Here is a 19,381-nt window from a genome sequence, read left to right as displayed (position 1 = left end):
TCTTACTACCAATATGGCATTTCAGATCTTTCAGGAAGTACATTTGTTGTATTATTTTTTTCCCACATTACAAATGACGTAAAACTATGAAACTGGGGTGGAATTAAGTTTGTTACAAGTAAAATGGAGCAGAATGGGTTTTCTAACCACACCTTAATATTTGATAGATCCATTGGCAGCCAGATGGTGCTTGAGAGGCCAGCCCTAATCTATGGGCTGCCCGTTTGGCATTATTGCCATGTATTGGCAGAAATAAAATAGTATCATTACTCAATCTAAACTGAGGTAAAGTAGAAAAGAGGTTCCACCTTTCCTTATCTAGTCAGTGCTGGAGAGAACACTAACAGCAAATGGTTTAGATGTTTGGAAGTCAGGTTTGCATGTTTCTGTCATCAAACTGTAGTTTGAGACTTTGTTTGCTAATGTTGGTTAGAATAAATAACAGCTCCCTGAATCAGTACATAATGTAGAACTTTAGTTTTTCTTTTAAAAAGAGAATGGAGGCTTTAATTCTTCCCATCTTGTACAGAAAGGAAGGAGGAGAAATTGAGCCACAGGTCATATCCTAAAGGATTTTTGCCACAGCTTAGATGATTCTCTGAATTAGGTTCAAAATGGTGAACTATTAACTTTGAGTAACAGGGGATAGCGACCAGCCACTTTGAAGTGTATTTGTCTTCAAACTGGTAGAACTTTCTGTAAAATTTCAATTACAGTTTGTTCCGTGAGCACAGATCTGACCTTGCAACCTGCAGATTTATCTGCTTGCTGATATGTGCAAAATTGGTGAAAAATAGCATCCTTCTCCTGTTCTTACTCCTGTTTTTTTTCACCCCAGCCTGTTTCAGTACATTTAGAACATTTTAGAAAACCCAAACACTTTAACTTGTGGAAATTACATAAATTGTTCTGATTTCAGTTTTATAAAAAAAGTTTGCATTCACAATCCCACATATGTGCTTCTCCAGCATATCATACAAGCATATGCTGTCTAAATGAGGGTTTTTTCCTACTATGACATATCTAATTCTTGTAGTGATGACAAAATGAAAAGTTCCTGACTTTATTCAAAGTGACAAGTATATGTTTCCTGCCCTCACCACCAGATAGAAATTGTTCATCAAGATACATTCCTGGTAACAGAGAGCATAGTGAAAGAGCTTACTTTTTCAGGTGTCCAAAGCTGTGTACACATTATACATTTAAAGCACATGACTTTTCCCAAAGAATTCTGGGAACTGTAGTTTATTAAGGGTGCTGGAAATTATTATTATTATTTATTGCATTTATATACTGCCCCGTAGCCAAAGCTCTCTGGGGGGTTTACAACAATTAAAACCATTAAAAACAAATATACAAATTTAAAAAACACATTTTTAAAAAGCAATTTAAAGCAATTTGATGTAGCTCTACAATTCCCAGTATACTTTTTTTTGGGGGGGGGGGATGTGCTTCAAAACCATTTCTACACATTATGGAAGCCAAGCCTGTATTTTTGCACAGCATACAGCTGTGCTGACTGGGGCCAACAAGAGGTGTAGTCCAAAATATCTAGAGGGCACCAGGTTGGGGAAGGTTGCCTTACCCTTTTAAGTAAAATGCAATTTGTGAATAGGCTCTTGTAGTCAGTGAGAGTAAGTTTTTAAAAGAATCTTGTGATTGACATCCTTCTGAGTATTTGAGGGATAGCTGGTAACACCACTGTTGTAATATTTGTTTAGGCAGTGAAACATCAAAGGGCTGTGGGAGGAAGAACAAGCCCGTCTGTGCTGCTACCACAATGATTGTGCTTTTGTTATGGCAGTGCTGTTAGAACAGCAACAGTAAATGAAATTTTCACTCCATTACTGTGCAGCAGCAGTGGCAAATTCCACATAGCTTGGAAAGCATTTTGTTTTCTTTTTAACATGATACAAGGTATCAGGTGGTCATGATTGACATTTCTTGGATAGAGGTTTATACAGCATTTCATGCAAATCATGTTTGAATGAGACTGCTGAATCAAATTACATTTCTCTCCTATTATAGCCTCTACAGATGTGCAACTGAGCTTCCTCAGCATCTATCTACTGGCAAGCTTTCCCTATGAGGACTTGCCATTTCCACAACTCGTCTGGCGCAGTCCTATAATTGCAGCATTTACAATAGTGACAGAGTGATGAGTGTTTTCTCTTATCTGATCTATAAGTAGTAGCAAGCAGATGTAGTGCAAGATTTCCACCCCCACCCTATGTGCTGTCGAACAGTGTGAGGCCAGTAGAGGAAAAATGCAATTTAAAATGCAGGTGACATAATAACAAACATCCTCCATTTGCTAGTGGGCTTCTGATTAATCACTATTACCATACATTATCATACCATCAAATTTAATCATATCAGTGAATTCCCATCTGCAGGAGGAGCAGCAGAAGCTGGTGGTAACAGCTATTAAACAAGAGCAGAAAAGACTTCTAAAATGAAGCAACCCTTTCCCTTGTTGTGCTTTCTCCAGTTTATTGATCGTACAAGTGATAAAATTAAAACTGAAATGATAGTTGCCTGCTCTTTCACTTAATGGATACAACAGTCTTAAAAATAAACAGATCCCAGAACATCAATATGCAAAGGTTCTGTACCATAGAATATTGAAATGTGACATCACTCCTGCCCTTCAATCTACAGTGTGCCAAAATAATCTTTGTGTATGTGGATTAGAAACATCCCCAGGAATTTAAACTGGCTTTCTGGTGGTCAAGAGCCCCTAATATACTTAGCATTTTATTGGGCGTCTTTGTTTTTAGTATGCAGGAATATGGGAACTCTGGTTATGTGTTCATTAACGATATGAGGAAAAGTGTAGTTGTGTATGGAGTAGGGTGTTGCAGAGCAACATGACTGGCTTGTATGTGTGTTTGGGGTTTTTTTTAGAAGTTTAAGTAGAACTACAGGATTTTAAGCTAATGCTAATGATTCATGTGCAAATTTCTTGTACAGTCAGGCAGGAAGCGTTTCTTTTTTAAACTATAGATGCTTTTAAAAAGGAATACAGACCAATGTAGGATAACTCTTAATGAATATTAGCCGATAGCTGAGTGAAATCTCTGTTTGGAAGTAGCATACCTATGAGTACCAAGTGCTGACAACAAAAAAGACCCATCATTTGTCATCAGGGAATCCTGGATAAAAATACATCTTCTGGCCCTTTCCTGTTCCCTTCCACTATCCAACCAACCTCTATCTGCATATTCTGTTGGGATCTAATACACAACCTTTCCATTTTTGCAGATGCACAGTTCCAGCAAAAAATTCTTATATCCCGTCCTTCCTCTCACAAGAGCTCAGGATGGCTAAACAGTATTTATAAAATGCAACATTAAAAATCATGCAAGTCCATAGCTCTACTGTTATTTATTTCTGTATCATTTTTGCATTGTAATAACTGTTTTTTAAAGAACCAAAGTTCATAACTAGTTCTGTTTTTGACCTTATATTTACATCATTCAAGTTAAAACTGCAAAGCTACAATAAAATAGAATGTATAGTACCATATAACAGCAATATATAGTAATAACAGCAATATAACAGTAATAGAGTTATACAAATAGAGCACTTCCACCATGTTCCAAAGGCCTGCAAAACCAGATAGGTCTTAAGCTGTCACCAGAAGAATAGTAATGTGGGACACAACCAGATCTGTATGGGGTGGGAGTTCCATAGTTATAGCTCTGCCGCTGAGGAGGCCCAGCTTCTTGTAGTGCCCCCTTGGGCCACACTCATAAAAGGTACCCTGAGCAATGCTTCCCCAGCAGATCTCACAACCCAGGTTGGGCTAGTACTGGAGAAGGCACTTTCAGGTTCTAAGCTATTCAGAGCTTTGTATGCTAGTAGCTACACCTTGCCTTGGACCTAGTAGCTCACTTGGCAGCAGTGCAGTGTCCTTAGGATCGGTGTAATGTGATTACACCTTACTGCTTCAGGTAACAAATAGGCAGCAGCATTCTGCATCAGCTGCAGCTTCTGGACCCTCTTCAAGGAAGCTCCTTGTAGAATACATTGCAGTGCTCCATCTGGGAAGTTACTAGAGCATGAACTGCTGTACCTAGGTTATCCTGGTTCAAGGATGGCCATAGCTGGCTAACCAGCCACAGCTGAGTATTAGCACTCGTTGTCACTGAGGCTATTTGGGCTTCCAGTGATAGCTTCAAATCTAGGAATACCCACTGGCTACACACCTGGGAGACCTATCCCATCCAGAACTGGATGCCTATCTAATTCTCAGACCTAAGAACCACCTACCCATAGAGCTTCTGTCTTATCATGATTTAACCTCAGTTTTTTGGCCTTCATCTAGCTCAGCCTTTCCCAACCAGTGTGCCTCCAGATGTTGTTGCACCACAACTCCCATCAGCCTCAGCCAGCATTGCCAATGGCTGAGGCTGATGGGAGTTGTGGTCCAACAACATCTGGAGGCACACTGGTTGGGAAAGGCTGATCTAGCTTATCATTGTCTCTAGACTCTAGTCCAGCACTTGCCCAAGCTCTCCAGATTCATTTGGTATGGAAAAAGAGAGAGCTTGATGTGGCCTGTACGTTAGTGACACCTTGCTTCAAATATTTGGATGATATCTGTGCATGTAGCTTTAAAGACATGTTCTCTAGAAACAGGGGTGCTTCACACTCCAGAAGCAATATAGAATTTAATCTTCTTTAGAATGTGTGTTGCCTCTTCTTTCACAAAGTGAATTCAAAGTGGTTTACAAAAGAAAACACTACAATAAATAACATTATCCTGGATAGAAATTATATCTCATCTGAACTTTAGTGGTAATTAGCTAGCAGGGAGAAAATGGTAAGTTAAATGGAGGGTCCAAGGGAGTATCATATAGTATTGAAAGCTAAGCAGCTTTGACCTTTGTTTGTAAAAGCTTTAATATGTGCTAGAATAATTCTTATCTTTCTTATAAGAGAGCAAGAAAGTGGAGGACTAACCTTGTAAATCCATAGTTCTCAAAAGCAAGAAACTAGTTAGCTGAGATGCAAGTAACTTAACTAGAAGAGATGTAAGCTTCTGCCAATTACCTGTCAGTGCAGTTTTTGTATGGGCTGACATAGATCACTTGTTCCAGTATGGCAGCTGTTGTAGTCCTACAGCTGTTCACCCTCTGTTCTGGGAGCATTGAGGTTTTTATTGACATTGGTGATCTTTGAAGTTCTTACCCCAAAGTGCACAGAGCAAGCATCTTAAATTAAAACCACATAATTCATGCTTGGTTATAAAGACCAGAGACTGGACTTTGTCCCCTTTCTTACAGCATTGTATGTCTGATTGGTGCAGAACTCAACCATATGGAGGAATTAAGCTAATTATGGAGCCCAAGACCACCATGCATTTGGCATGGTTTGCTGAGACATGGTGGCTGTGGAGTTAGTCTTATGTTGAAGGTACCTGCATGCTCCATTTCCACATGAATCTTACCCTATGGTGATTGAATTAAACTAAGGTTATTTACCCAAGAGAAAGTAAAGTCCAGTTGCTGCTAAAGTAAGAGGATTAACATTTTGTGATAGATGGGTATAGTTTTAATCGTGTCATAGGTTACAGTCACTGATTCTTTGCATTTAGACCATTTTTAATAAGAATTAGCAAGTATCCCTGCTTTGGTGTCAGTGGCATTCTCCTAGCCTCTTTGCATTTTAAGTGAGATTAATAAATGAAAACATGTTGTAGAGACAGGGTGTAATTTATTGAAAGATTCATGAAGTTTCAATGACATTGTTAAGGTATTTAATTCGTCTCTTTGAAAAAAAAGTATAGAGTGACCCTTTTAGGAAAGCTGATAAGTCATATAATAGCAGTTAGATCCTCTTCATGCCTTGCTTTATAAGATTAACTTTGTGCTAAGCAATTTATGCTAAGTTTTCTCCTGTATTGATAGCCAAAGTTATCCTGTGGTTCATGAATAGATTATAACAGATAGCATCATGTAATTAACAAGAGATGCCGAAAAGTAAAAGTACAATTTGTGTAAGAATTGTATGAGACAGAATGTTAATTTCTTAACTAGGGAGGATATTTGAGAGGATAAAAAGGAAAGCAAAATAGTTTAATTCTTTGACAGGATTAAGGTAACTTTATCTCATGTTCTTTCAGAAAGTAGGATTGCCTGCATATGTGGAAGTCATGCTCAATGAGTCATTCAGATCTTCATAACAAACTGTAGACAAGTTAGCTAGTGTTGAGGTTTTGCAAAAATAATTGATAACTTCCTGGTTAAGCCTTGGATATGATGCTTAAAGGAAGCACATATGCAAAGAAAAATTGCCAAATGATGCTTGGTGAATCTTTTTTATAGGCTTAGTTTAGCAACAACTTGCAACTTCTAGTTAGTGATAGACAAAAAAAAGGTAAAGGTGTCCCCACACTTGTAGTGCGAGTCGTTTCCGACTCTTAGGGTGACGTCTTACGATGTTTACTAGCCAGACCGTATATATGGGGTGGGATTACCAGTTCCTTCCCCAGAATTATTAAACATCACACAAGGCTATAGCGTCTGTTTGTTTGATTGGTCAGATCAATAACAAACCTTTTGACTAAAAAGGTATCCCCCATCAATTAGGCAACACGTGGATTCTTAAGAATACATGTATGTATTAAAACTAAGTAGAAGGCATCTCTGTAGCAGATGCGAATGCTTCTTCTAAGATGCTGCCTGCTGTGATCCCTACATGCATTAACTAAAATGCATTAATTAAATTACTGCTTCATTCATAAGCAGATTTAGTCAGTTTTAAATTCAACCAGTCAATGAAGATTTCTATAAGTAGGTAACAGCCTTGATTTCACACAAGTTTTGAGTTTAAAAGCCATCACGTACAGACTTAGAACAGTTTGTGGTTAAGAGTCTGGAGTTGATCTTGCCTCTGCCATAAGCTCACTAGGTTGTCAAAGGCAATCCACACTGTCTTGCCTTGGTTGCCCCATTTACAATATGGAGATATGCTAATTTACTTTAAGGGCTGCTTTAAGGATTATTGAGGCTGTAGATGTTTTTATTTGCTTATTTCCTTACATTTATATCCCACCTTTTTTATTGTGGAACCCAAGGCAGTGAAATGAAGCCCCTTGAACACGGTTATGAGCTATAATATAGAAATGTTCTTACTATAGAATGTGGGATTTTTTGAAATATACCACTGTTTAAATGGCTTTCAAGCTCAATGTTTTATAAGTGAATATCTAATTGGAAACCTTGTTGGATATACTGTTCTGGAACTCTCAGATCAGCAAGCAAGACCTGTGAGATGGTGTAGCCTGGACTGTGCTTTGCAGTGGGAAGTGGGAGAGAAAATACTTGGCTTTTTCCCAGGCTATGGTCTCAAATATATGTGCTCTCCTCTAAAGCCATGAACCTCTTCAATTTCCTTGGTGAGAGTTTTTTTTTAAATGGCAGCACATGCCAAAAATGCTTTATACCAAAATACAGTCTTGCAGTGTTTGGATTTAGACCATGTAAAGAATCAAGATCAATTTTATCTGCTTAAAAAAAGGATGCTACTTTTAGCATCTTGTTGCTTCTTGAGAGCCAGTGTGGTGTGAGAGCAAGTGTGGTGTAGTGGTTAGAGCACTGTTTCCCAACCAGTGTGCCTCCAGATGTTGTTGGACCACAACTCCCATCTTCCTGACCATTGGCAATGCTGGCTGAGGCTGATGGGAGTTGTGGTCCAACAACATCTGGAGGCACACTGGTTGGGAAAGGCTGGGTTAGAGTGTTGGACTATGACCTGGAAGACCAGGGTTCAAATCCCTACACAGCCATGAAGCTCACTGGGTGATCTTAGGCCAGTCACTGCCTGTCATCCTCAGAGGAAGGCATTGGTAATCCATGAAAACCCTTTTCATAGGGTTGCTATAAGTCGGGATCAACTTGAAGGCAGTTCATTTCCATTTTGCTTCTTGAAACTGTCCACATGAAACCATGAAAAAGAAACTGCTGTGCACATCAGAGTTTATTCTGTGTCTGTTAACAACGAACGGTATGCTCACTTTCCTTCAATTTGCAGTACATCTGTTGCTGAGCACCACAAAAATAGCATTCTGACTTCTAAATTTAACTAGAATGTCAAATGTTGGCAGGTAAATATCTTTTCAAGAGAAATCACCTTGGCTCAAGATCTAAAAGACATACACTATTTTGATATATTTGTCACTCAGCTGTAATGGTAGAATTGTGAATGGATATATCCATGGATCCAATGATACTTAAATGTTTCACACTCCACAGGATTGTACTGTGCTTGTGTTTTCCCCCTGATTAATACAATGCATCTCTAGCTAATAGTTGTGTGTGTTATACTTTGGGTTTTCAAAAAGTGATATTAAAAAAGTGATTTTAATGATACAAGTAGTGCTTTTTTTGGGGGGGGGAAGTGGTGCCAGTATTCATATCATGATAAAAATGTTATGGGTGACAACACAAAATGGTTGACATGGGCAGCCAAATAAAAAAAGGTGACGGTACTCTGTCATTCTAACATTATAGTTGGACTAGATTAAGAAGACTAATTTATGGTCAGTTTGTGTGCCCAAGGTTATAAAGGGCAGCTAAGGATGGGATAAGCAGTGTGGATTTCATAGTAGGAGAAGGTTTCCCAAATTGTGGTCCATGGATCACCACTGGTCTGTAAGGTTCATTTAGGTGATCCACTGTGTGTATGTAGATTTGTAAAGACGGGAGATGGCATATCCATTCCACTGAACATTCATACTGCTTTTTATTGTAATACAATAAAATGCAATATATAAGAAATAAATGAATAAAAATACAATGCAAAGTCATACAGCATCTAGCACAGTGCATTACAGTTGTTACAAAAGGCACAAAAATCATTAAGTGGTCCACCAAGACCCTCAGCAATTTTCAAGTGATCTGCGGGGGGTGGGGAAGAGTTTGGGAACTACTGGAGTAGGGAATCTCACTATCTCGTAGCCCTGTTATGGGAGCTGTCCCCATAACTTGGTGCTGGAGCAGCTGCCATTTTAAAATATGTAGCTCCTTGAAATGTGTGGAAACCAGAATATAAGCTGGCACAGGAATGCAGGCATTCATAGTTCAGTTCTTAGCCTTGTGTGGAATAGTTTTCCAGCTAACTTTGTGCATGTTGAAGTAAGCTTTATTGTAATGCCACAGACTTATTAGTTCCCAACGTGCACAGGATTCCTTGTATCCCTTGATTTGTCCAGTGAGGAATGATTTATAAACTCATCAAATGATGAAGGCCTATTAGAAACCTGAAATATTAAGGTGCAGCTTAGCTCCTGCTGGGAGAAGGGCGGGATATATATATCCCTTAATATTTCAGGTTTCTGATTTATCATAGAAGCACATGCAAAGGCTTTTAATAAATAAATAAATGAATGAATGAATGAATGAATGGATGAATGCGAAAGTAATCTCGAAAGGCTCTAAGAGACTAAATAGGGAAGTAGCGGTCAGCCGAAAGATTTCACATCAGGAAAGTCAGTTTAGATAAACAAGCCAAAAAGGGTGATTGGTACTATCCGTGAACATCTATAGATCAGTGGTTTCTTTACCGGCACATGGATGGGCAGGGCAACAATGTGCAAAGTGACCACCCAAAAGGTGTAAAATATTACTATACATGGTTATAAGGTATGCTTTTTAGCTATGACATAAGTATGACGTGTAACCCATTTATAAAGCTCTGCTTGGCATGTTTTGGGTAGAGAAGGTTGTTAGTGGCCCGTCTCCCAATGGTCCGTTGGTATATGTATTTCCCAATAAACTCTGTCCTTTGGAGCACAGTCAATTGACTGGAGAGCATTCTTTCCACACCAGGAATCCTTTTTAAAAAGCCTGTGCGCTAATGGTATGTATACATACTGATTGTGGGCAATACTCATTTTTAAATGCTTCCCTGACAACACTGCTGAGCTGAGTATGCTGTTGACTCATGTGCTGTAGGAAGAGATGTGACAACATAATATTGCTTTCTGTTAATTATTTAATTGGTGTTTATGTTATAAATGGTCCTTCTCTTTTTAGCAGATGATATGGCATGTTCGTTCATATGAACAAAAGGAGAAAAAATCAATTACTGAGCTTAAATTTTAAATGGCTGCTTCCATTGCTGATTGTGAAATAGTTGAATATTGTTTTACTCTAAAGCATTTATTTAAAACCAAGGGTGGCAGATCTATGTTAAGTTTTTGTATCTCTTCTGTAATGAGTGTTTCAGATGCTTAAGTATTTAGGGTTGTGTGCTTTGTCAAATATTGGTTCCCTGTTATTCTTGATATATGATTTCTTTACTTCAGAATGGGGGGAAAATCAATTTATGACATCCAGAAAATTAAAGTAGCTTCATTTTGGTTGCTTAGGTTGTACTAAATAGATAGCAAAGAATAGCATGGTTTAAAGAGATAAATGTCAGGAGCATTTTCTAAAGTAGACATTCAGACTTTTGGATTAATGGGATAGAAGGTCAATAATTGCATGGATTTCACTAAGCTTGAAAAGAGATGGCATTCCTGTGGCGCTGCTGTGATTATTAAAACATTTTGAATTCATTGTAAAGATGCTGTGCTGAGGTTCAGTGTTCATTAGCACAGTGGAAGATATGACTCAGTAGGGGTGCCAATTTGTACAGATTACAGAAATATACTTTGATCTTCTCTCGGTATATATATTCTGAATAGTTAGGCTCTGTGTGTAGTGAGTTTTTATTAGGTTCAGTATAATGTTCTCCCAATTGAGAGGATAGGCAATCTAGAATGAAATTGGAATAAATAAATAAATGAGTTGTGGAAGAAATGCTCCAAAATATTTTAACCCCATTTGTGTCGTCCCCCCTTCCTCCTGTATTATTCAGGGTCCTCCAGAGTTTCAGCAGAACCCCGGTGGACCAGTTCCTACCAACTTCAGCCAAGCCCCAAGACTCTCCCTCCAAGATCAGTGGAGAGGGCCACCCCCCCCTCTGCCACCCCCACCTCCACAGGACAGAGAGGCTTTCTTCATGGGAGGTAGTGTCCACTTTGCATCTTTATTTGGTTCTTATGGAGGAGATTTGTTGGCCTTTGTCTTAACTGCTGAGCCAAGAACTTTTCTCATCTGCCACCTCTAGGCCATTTTTAAGCTGTTAAATCCTCCACTATCTGGAGCTCAGAATTTAGTGATTAGATACCAATTCTCACAATAATATGGCTGATACCTTTCTCTCCTGTACATTTTTAACAATTTTTTTACGTTATTGTAACAAATTTAAGAAGGCAATGTGTAAGCTTCAGATAGTAAAAGTGGCAGAAACTCTTATAGACACAACTTGGATGTCTGTTCCATTGTAACTGGTGGGATTTAACCTCCCAAGTATACGACTTGTGAGCAGTTAGGACTGTATTCAGCTGAGGTCTACCCATAGTAGACTCATAGAAATTAATGGGCCTAAGTTAGTCGTTGTCCATTAATTTCAGTTGGTCTACTCTGAGTATGACTAAGGTTGGATGTTTTCAGTTAAGTAATGGGACTTCTAATTGAAATTTGTTTTCCTCTTTTGAATTCCCATACTGGCATGAATTGTTCTGCTTGCTTGTAGGTTGTCCGGATTGTGTGGGTTGATTGGGGCCAGGGCAGAATTGTGAGCAATTGTTCTGCTTTGGAGAAGGCTTTTGGACTACAGGGACTAGTGGTCCTTTCAAACCCCAATCCTCTCCACCCCAAGGCTGTTAGTGACTGGTATAAGTAACAAAAGCATCCCCCCCCCAAAGCAGCATCTGTGCAGTCTAGAGAATGTTGTGATGAAGGGACCTTAGTTTTGTGGCAAAGCACATACTTGAAGGCAGAAGGTGGCAGGATCAGTCCCATGCATCTCCAGCTAAAGAGTCAGGTAGTAGATGATGTGAAGGGACCTCTGCGTGGAAGTCCTGGGGAGCCGCTTCCAGTCAGTGTAGGCAGCAGTGGATTAGATAGACAAATAGTCTAAACTAGCATTCCCCAACCAGTTGCCAGATGTTTTGTGCCCATGTTCCTGTCATCCTGCCCACTGGCTGTGTTGGCCGGGGCTGATAGGAGTCACAGTCCAAAACATCTGGACGGCATCAGGTTGAGGAAGGCTGAGTCTAATTTAATATGCAGCGTCCTACGTGGGTTTTATTTAAAGCAGAGGCATGAAGGTTGGGAAGGCTCCTCAGTTTGCTTTGTGGATATGTTGGTTTCATGATTGTGTTTGTTTTTGACAGAGCCGAGATTCCCCAGCCATCACTTGTTTGAGCAGCGGAGCCCCCCTCCTCCACTACCTCCTCCACTCCTTAACAGCACCCATCCTGTTCCCAGCCAAAGTCCGCTTCCTTTCAGTCAGCCTGGACCAGGTTTTAATCAACAGGGGCAGCAGCAGCCCATGTTTCCCAGAGAGAGAATGGTGAGGCCAAACATTCAGCCGCAGGGCCCAGTGGGAGTCCTTCACTTCAGCCAGCCTGGAGCAGCAAATCCACGGCCCTTCCTCCCTCCCAGGCAGTCGTACATGCAAGTGCCAGGGCAACCGTTTTTGACAACTCTCACTCAGCCTAATTTGCAGGTAGGAAATCACAGCAAGAGTTCTCCATTTAGCAGTATTGTGACTGCTTTAGCCTGGGTTCTCAAAAGACTTTAGGGACTTTAAAGCATGTCACAAACATATTTAGTTGACCCTCTCCCCCATCTTGATCTTTCTAGCTGTGTGCTTGAGAATAGAGTGAGTGTGCACAGGGGATGACTTTTAGCTACTTTTTAAGAGCCTCTAACTGTTGCTTAAGCAGAAAGGTGTGGAAACCTTTGAGGAGCTCTCCTGTGCACAGAATTAGAATGCTTAATGTTTGAATTGATTTTACAAAATACAGATGAAATTTAAATGTACCTTTTCATTGCTGTGCCAAGCATGAAAACATGTTCCCCCCCCTGTGCCCAGTGCTAATTGAATTATGAGAGTTAGTGGCAACTTTATATCGGCATAGTGCTTCAAAGTGAAGATATTAAACTGCTTTCATTTTTGTGAAGCTGTTCACAGCTAATGAGATTAGAAAAGTTTGTAATGCAACATTTTGTTCAATATTCCATGCTTCCCTAAATTGATTTATTCCAGAAGAAATATGAAAATAATCTATTGTTTAAAAACAAGTTCCTGTACAGTGAAGTGATTAAGCATACATCTAGAAAACAGCCACATTAACTCACTGCAGAGGTTAGAGCACCCTCTGCTGGTACAATTGCCTTTCATGCAAGGATGCTAAGAAATACACAGCGGCTGCTGTCGTGCTGTCATTTCACATCTTGAGGCTGTTTATTTATTATTTATTATTTATTTATTATTTGATTTATATCCCGCCCTTCCTCCCAGCAGGAGCCCTTTTTATATGTAAAAAATACTTCAGTAATTGTTGAAAACATTCAGACTTTTGTTAGACTCTTCCATTTTTAAAAAAGGAACAACTGAAACAATACTTTCATACAGTACAGCGCTTTAGTTTAGCCTAACTTCACCTTAGACTAGAACTGGTTGATGGTGATCTTAATATGGGCCTTTTCTTTGCTAATCATAGTAACTGTGGTATGCAAAGAGCTGGTGAAGTGCTTGTTGAGTCCTGTTTGCTACTTGTCACTTCAATAGGACCAGGCCTTTTCTGAGTTTGCAACTCCCATGTGTTTTCTTTGAAAATTTGCAGGGTCCCTTGCACCCTCCTTTGCAACACCAGCAGCATCCACAGGCACCGCAACAGCACCAGCCCCATCCACAGCCGCATCAGCAGCATCCACAGCTGCATCAGCAGCATTCACAAACTGTGCAGCAGCAGCACCACCAGCAGCATCAACCACACCAGCAGCAGCACCACCTCCTTGCTGTGCCCCCCCAGCCTCTGATTCCTGTTGCTCCATCCCAGTTTAGACCTCATATGCAGACTTCGCAGCAACAGTCAAGTGGCAGTCGGATGCTGTGTCAGCAACGACAAGGTCTGGTAAAGGCCAGGCATGTAAGTATTTCTTAAGTTCTGTGATAGAAACATGCATGTGCCAGTAGAAGGAAAGACTACCCAAACTTTCATATTTTAAAAATGTGTGAATCGTAATCTCTCCTGCAACTGGCTCTTTCCCACTTCCTACTCATATATTCTGTGCGTATAACAATATCCTCCCAATTGTTTTCTCTTATTTCTGAATATCTGTTGCATAGCTTATAATAGTTCTAGGAAGCAATCATGCCTTGTGCTGCTTGCCTGAGCCTTCCCCATCTCACACTCTGTTGGCACTTCCACTCGCACCCTCCTAGGCTTCATTTCTCTCCCACCTTCCAGGAAACAGGGTGGGATCCATGAGGGGCTGCAAACAAAGCCAAATACACTTTGGTAACACAGCAAGGAACTCGTAGGTAATTTTAAAAAACTGAAAAAAATGACAAAGTGTGGGGAGATCCTGGGGGTGCACAGAAAACCTTGGGGGTCTACCTGTTTGCCCATAGGTTTTAGACACTTTTGTTGTACAGTGTGACATTACTAATGTTTTTTTCCCTTGCACATCCTCTGTGATGTTGCCTCTGTGTTAAAGGGGGATGCATCATGGCTTCTGTGCACACATCTTTCTCCTCTTGCTTAGTACTAGGAACAAAAGAGAGCACACTCATTTGAATAGAGTCTTTAACAGAGCTTGAGTTGCAGAGTAGTTTTATTAGTATTGGGGCTGTACGAAGGAGCTTGTAGCTGAAGTGAGGAGCTGTTATTGGAACGACATCTTTTCTGTCTCACCCCCTTACTTTTTGAGACAACCCTTGCTCCTCTTCCCATTATTAAACAGGAGCTGGGTTTGAAAACTGTTCCTTGCTTGCCTCCTTTGAAACTGCTGGGGGAGAGAAGAGAGTTCCATGGGCATCTTTCACAATACCATGTTAAGGGGTTGTTCCTTACTCTCCATCCAAGGGAGGGCAGTTTGAATATCTTCCAGCGATCAGGCAAATGACTTATTGCAGCCCTACCTTATGCTATTTTAGGACCTTGATCCTATTTGAGAGAATCATCAGTGTGATAGATGAGTGCAGAAATAGCCCTACCATTTGGACTGCTATTGAAGTTAAGGTACATGGGGCAAAGTTGGAAGGGGAAGGGCAAGGATTGGATTACAAACTGCTGTGATGAGGTTGAGTTGATTAACTGACAGAGAATGCAGCAAACAAGTGATGATAGTCCAGGAGAAGGCTTGTCATGTGATTGTCTGAAAGATTTTGAAAGAAGAGAGGGTGGGGATGTGAAGGACTGGCTGTTTTTGTGTGCTTAAGGAAGGGCATGTCTGGTAGTGAAGATGGCTACATTTGTTCATCTCTTGTTACAAATCTATAGATTTATAGAGATCCATGATTGACTTTTTCCTCTGCTGTCTTTAGTGGGTTAAAGAGTTTTCAAATCACTTAAGAGTGCATAGTTCCTTCATTTCTGTTCGACTTCGCTTCTTGGGGCCCTGGGGTGAATGAATGAGTTAATAGTTTTACTTCCTTAGAAAATTTAGTTATGGGGGGGAAGTTTCTCAGGACAGCTGGCTGATTGTTAGTTCTGTTCCTTTCTTTGGAACATTCCAGTGCTGATAGCGTATCCAGGCCTGTTGTTACCATTAGCTTGGCAAAGGGGTAAATAGACCTGCATTTGCTATTGAAATGGGTGTGAAATGAAATCTGATTCAGAACTTCCATAGTTGCATCCATGCCACATTTTGTTCTCCCTGGATGATAGTCCATCAAATCTCCATGATGCTGCAGCAAAATCTTTGCACTGCATACTAAGACCTCAGTAATATTAGGAATTTTTAAAATAAATGTTGATTCTTTCAGAATACACCAACACAAAACATTGTAAAGCGTCCAAATCAGCAACTCCAGTCGCCTGCTCCAAGGAACAGTAATTTGCGGGAATTGCCAATAGCACCTTTGCATGCAATTGAGGCTGCTAACAGGCGGACATCAGCACCTGCTGCTCAAGTAAAGCCCATTACCAGCACCACCGTGAGACCTGTTGCAGGTGTGAAGAACCAACAGGGGAGAACTGAGATGAGACCTAGAGCAGTTACTCCAGTGGTACAACCTAAAGTGGAGGTGAAATCTGAGCCAGAGGTGAGGGCTCTTCTCATTTTTTTTTTCTTATCATACATGGATTTCTGTATCAGTACCAATTCCCAGGCAGGCACAGATGAGCAAACTGGAGAGAGATGAAAAACACCTTTATCAGCATACACATGGGCCACTTACATATTGCTGATCCCCATCGAGTGATAACATGGAGTCACGTCTGTGACTTCAGCATAAAGCTCTTATTGCAAGCTCTGATCAGGAATTCGAGCTCTCTGTCATAAATTTTGAGAGTCAAATGTACATTTTACTAGAAGGAGAAGTGGGGGCAGGTATCTCTGGGAGATGGTGGTTGATATAATAATTATTAATAATTATATTTAAATATTTATAAATGGCTTTTCAACTTTTACAAAGTTAAAATGGGGGAGCAATAATAAAATGTAATTAAAATTAGTAAAATCTAGTTAATAATTCAAGTTAAAATAACAGAAAAGATTAAATATTTCACAAGTTGAAATGCTTACGTAAAAAATAAGGCATCTGCTGCTTGTCTGGATAAACCAAGCAACTAGATCTGGTGAAAATCAAAACATAGGACGTACGTTGTCCACAGGTTGTGGGATAAACACCTCTGCCTTAAATCCTGTCCACAGGGGGTTTTGCACCCAAAAATACTTGAGTAGAACACAGCATCCACTACATAATACCTATTAGGAAGTTGGAAAGATAAGACTAAATATTAAATTAATGGAATTTCTGTTTATGGAAACAAGGATCAGCACACATTAGCCTATTTTTGTTTTGTTTGGTGATTTTGGAGAACTGAGGTACAGTAGGGCCCCGCTTTTTGGTGTTCTGCTAATACGGCGCCAGTGGGGCGATCAGCTGGAGGGGGGGCTGGAGCTCCCCGCACTCCAGCTGATCGCGCCGGAGGAGGGGAAGATCAGCTGTAGCATTCTACAGCTTATCTTCTCCTCTTCTGGCGAGATCAGACTCTCCCACTCGAGCTGATCACGCCAGAGGAGGGGAAGATCACAGCTGATCTCCTCGGGGGTGGTCAGACTCCTGCACTCGAGCTGATCGCACCGGAGGAGGGGAAGATCAGCTGTAACGTGCTACAGCTGATCTTCTCCTCTTCTGGCGTGATCAGACTCGCTAGAGTTGATTGTGCCCGAGGAGGGGAAGATCTGATCTCCTCTTCTGGTGCGATCAGCGGGTTACGTTCCAGACCCCTGCGCTACAGCTGATCCGCTTTTTGGCAGTTTTCGCTTTCCGGCGGGGGTCTGGAACCTAACCTGCCGCATGAGTGGGGCGCTACTGTACTATGAGAGACCCTAGTTTAAGTCTCTCTTAGCAGTGAACTCACTGTGATCTCATTTGCATGCAACACTAAAGCCAAACCATGGCTTAGTGCAAATGGGAAGGCTTCCAGAGAAGAGATTGCAACTGTAATGTCTTGGCTTAGCATTATGTGTGAGCCAGGACTAGTGGCTTTTAGTTTTGTTATCCTCAGCCACCTATCTGTAGTATGGGAGATAATACTGACCTTACCTTACAAGATGGTTGTAAGAATTAGCGAGATAATGCATGTGAAGTGCTTTGAATACTTTAAAGAACTATATAACTGCTAATTCCTGTTGTTATCCCCTACAAATAGGCATGATTAATACATATCTATAATGTGTCATTGTAAATGCTAACAAAGGTTGACTTTTGCTGATCAGTTGCTTTAGGTTTTATCTAGAATGTGGAGTAACTGTACCCAGTTGGTGAAACGGGTCCCTTTGGATGAATTGGCAAGTAACACGTGCACTAAAGGATTAATTTCTCCTAGAGCTTTGACTTGGGGGCAGAAAGCTTTCTGATTGAGTTTTGGATGGATGGCTATCTGCAGTGTTCTCAATTTTTTGGTTCCAGATAATCAAGGAAGTCAGTCTGGTCCAGTGGACAGAAAGCTGGATTTGGTACTCTGGGATGAATGTCAGCTCTGCCATGGAATCATTTAACATCTTACATTTAGTTAGATCACTGTTCCCATTTACCGTATTTCTATCTCCTTGGATCGTTGGGGGAACGTAGATATAGAAACGAGCCTTGCAAATTCAAAGTAGTGTGCAGCTGTAACTGATAATAGTAATAGACTGGAGAGCTGCTGCTTACAGGTTCTAGCTTCACTTGTGTGCATTCCAGTTGATGACTTTCTAACCATCTTATCTGACAGTTAAACATGAACATTGCACAAGAGAATGATATCTTTGTGAAAGTAATCTGTGATGTGTACTAGTTCCAAGTAATGTTACATTGCTTCCATGATGTAGAATCTTCTGTTTTCTCACTGCCTCCAAGTGCAGGTAATCTAAGCTGCTGCATGCCAAAGGAGGGCTTCCTTCAAGATGTGTACTAAATGAAGCATATCCATTTGGTGGTTTGGGGAATTAAAAATATTGTAGTGTTTAGTATGAAGCAGTTTTTAGTCTATTACATTATCCTTTAATATATATATACTGTTGAAACTTGCCAACTCAGGAGCAATACTTGGAAGCTGCTTTTTTTATGTTCTTGATTTCCCTGTAGCTTCCTGCAAGGATGTGTTTTCTGCCAGAATTTTAGGCCCCTTAGAAAGGTTGTTTGATGCGCAAAGGGTATAATACTTTCAGAACAGCTTAAGACTGGAATATTAAAAGCTGTTCCTGATATACCATTAATATTCCAGCACTGCATTTGGCAACATTTTAATTCTGAAGGGAGCGCATGAGTTCAAGGTCAGAGAGATTGACTTGTGCTGTTCATTATAACCAATTATTGTGTGACAAATGAGTTTCAGATCAGGCTGAAAATTCTGTAAGAAAAATCAATAGTTCTAATCAGGGCCTTTCAGGTCATTTACTACCCTACCTTTTGTTAGTTTGTCAGAAAAGAGCAAGATAAAACCCATGTGACAGTGGGCTGCCTCTGTATTGTTACAGCTTCCATTTGAAACAATATTTTGAGATCTTGAATTATATTAATAGTTTAATTGGTTTCAGCAACTTCTAAATGAGTTCTGTTTTAGAAGGCTTCCATTTCAGCATTCTGATCCTTTTTGTATTTTTTAAAGTCCAAACTAGAGTCATGTATTTTTTGACTCTTCATAGCATGCTTAGTTACAAACTTTTATTGGTAGCTATGCCATTTAAAAGCATTAGCAACATATTTCAGTTGATTTAAAATGCTCTTTGGAGAGTCTGTTGTTACATGCTACCTTCTGAAAAGCCACCCCAGTTTTGATAAAGATGGCTAAGAGTTACTACCCCTATAACTTGTTTCC

General features: G+C 40.2%; 1 protein-coding gene across 6 annotated transcripts in view; it reads left to right on the top strand.

Annotated features, from left to right (window-relative positions):
- RBM33 (RNA binding motif protein 33) overlaps nucleotides 1-19,381 on the top strand; it is a 121,974-nt gene that overhangs the window by 56,309 nt on the left and 46,284 nt on the right. For all 6 annotated transcript variants that reach the window (XR_009758235.1, XM_061587580.1, XM_061587577.1 and 3 more), the window contains exons 11-14: nucleotides 10,870-11,020; nucleotides 12,233-12,567; nucleotides 13,691-13,996; nucleotides 15,838-16,116. Coding sequence is in view for 5 of the 6 variants with exons in the window: in XM_061587580.1 (XP_061443564.1) it covers nucleotides 10,870-11,020; nucleotides 12,233-12,567; nucleotides 13,691-13,996; nucleotides 15,838-16,116 (1,071 nt within the window). In the remaining variant the exon portion in view is untranslated. The remainder of the gene's footprint in view (nucleotides 1-10,869; nucleotides 11,021-12,232; nucleotides 12,568-13,690; nucleotides 13,997-15,837; nucleotides 16,117-19,381) is intronic.

This window comes from Rhineura floridana, chromosome 10 (genome assembly GCF_030035675.1).
Source record: "Rhineura floridana isolate rRhiFlo1 chromosome 10, rRhiFlo1.hap2, whole genome shotgun sequence".
Taxonomy (NCBI): domain Eukaryota; kingdom Metazoa; phylum Chordata; class Lepidosauria; order Squamata; family Rhineuridae; genus Rhineura; species Rhineura floridana.
Note: the sequence above shows the minus strand (reverse complement) of the source record. Positions and strands in the feature narration are given on the sequence as shown.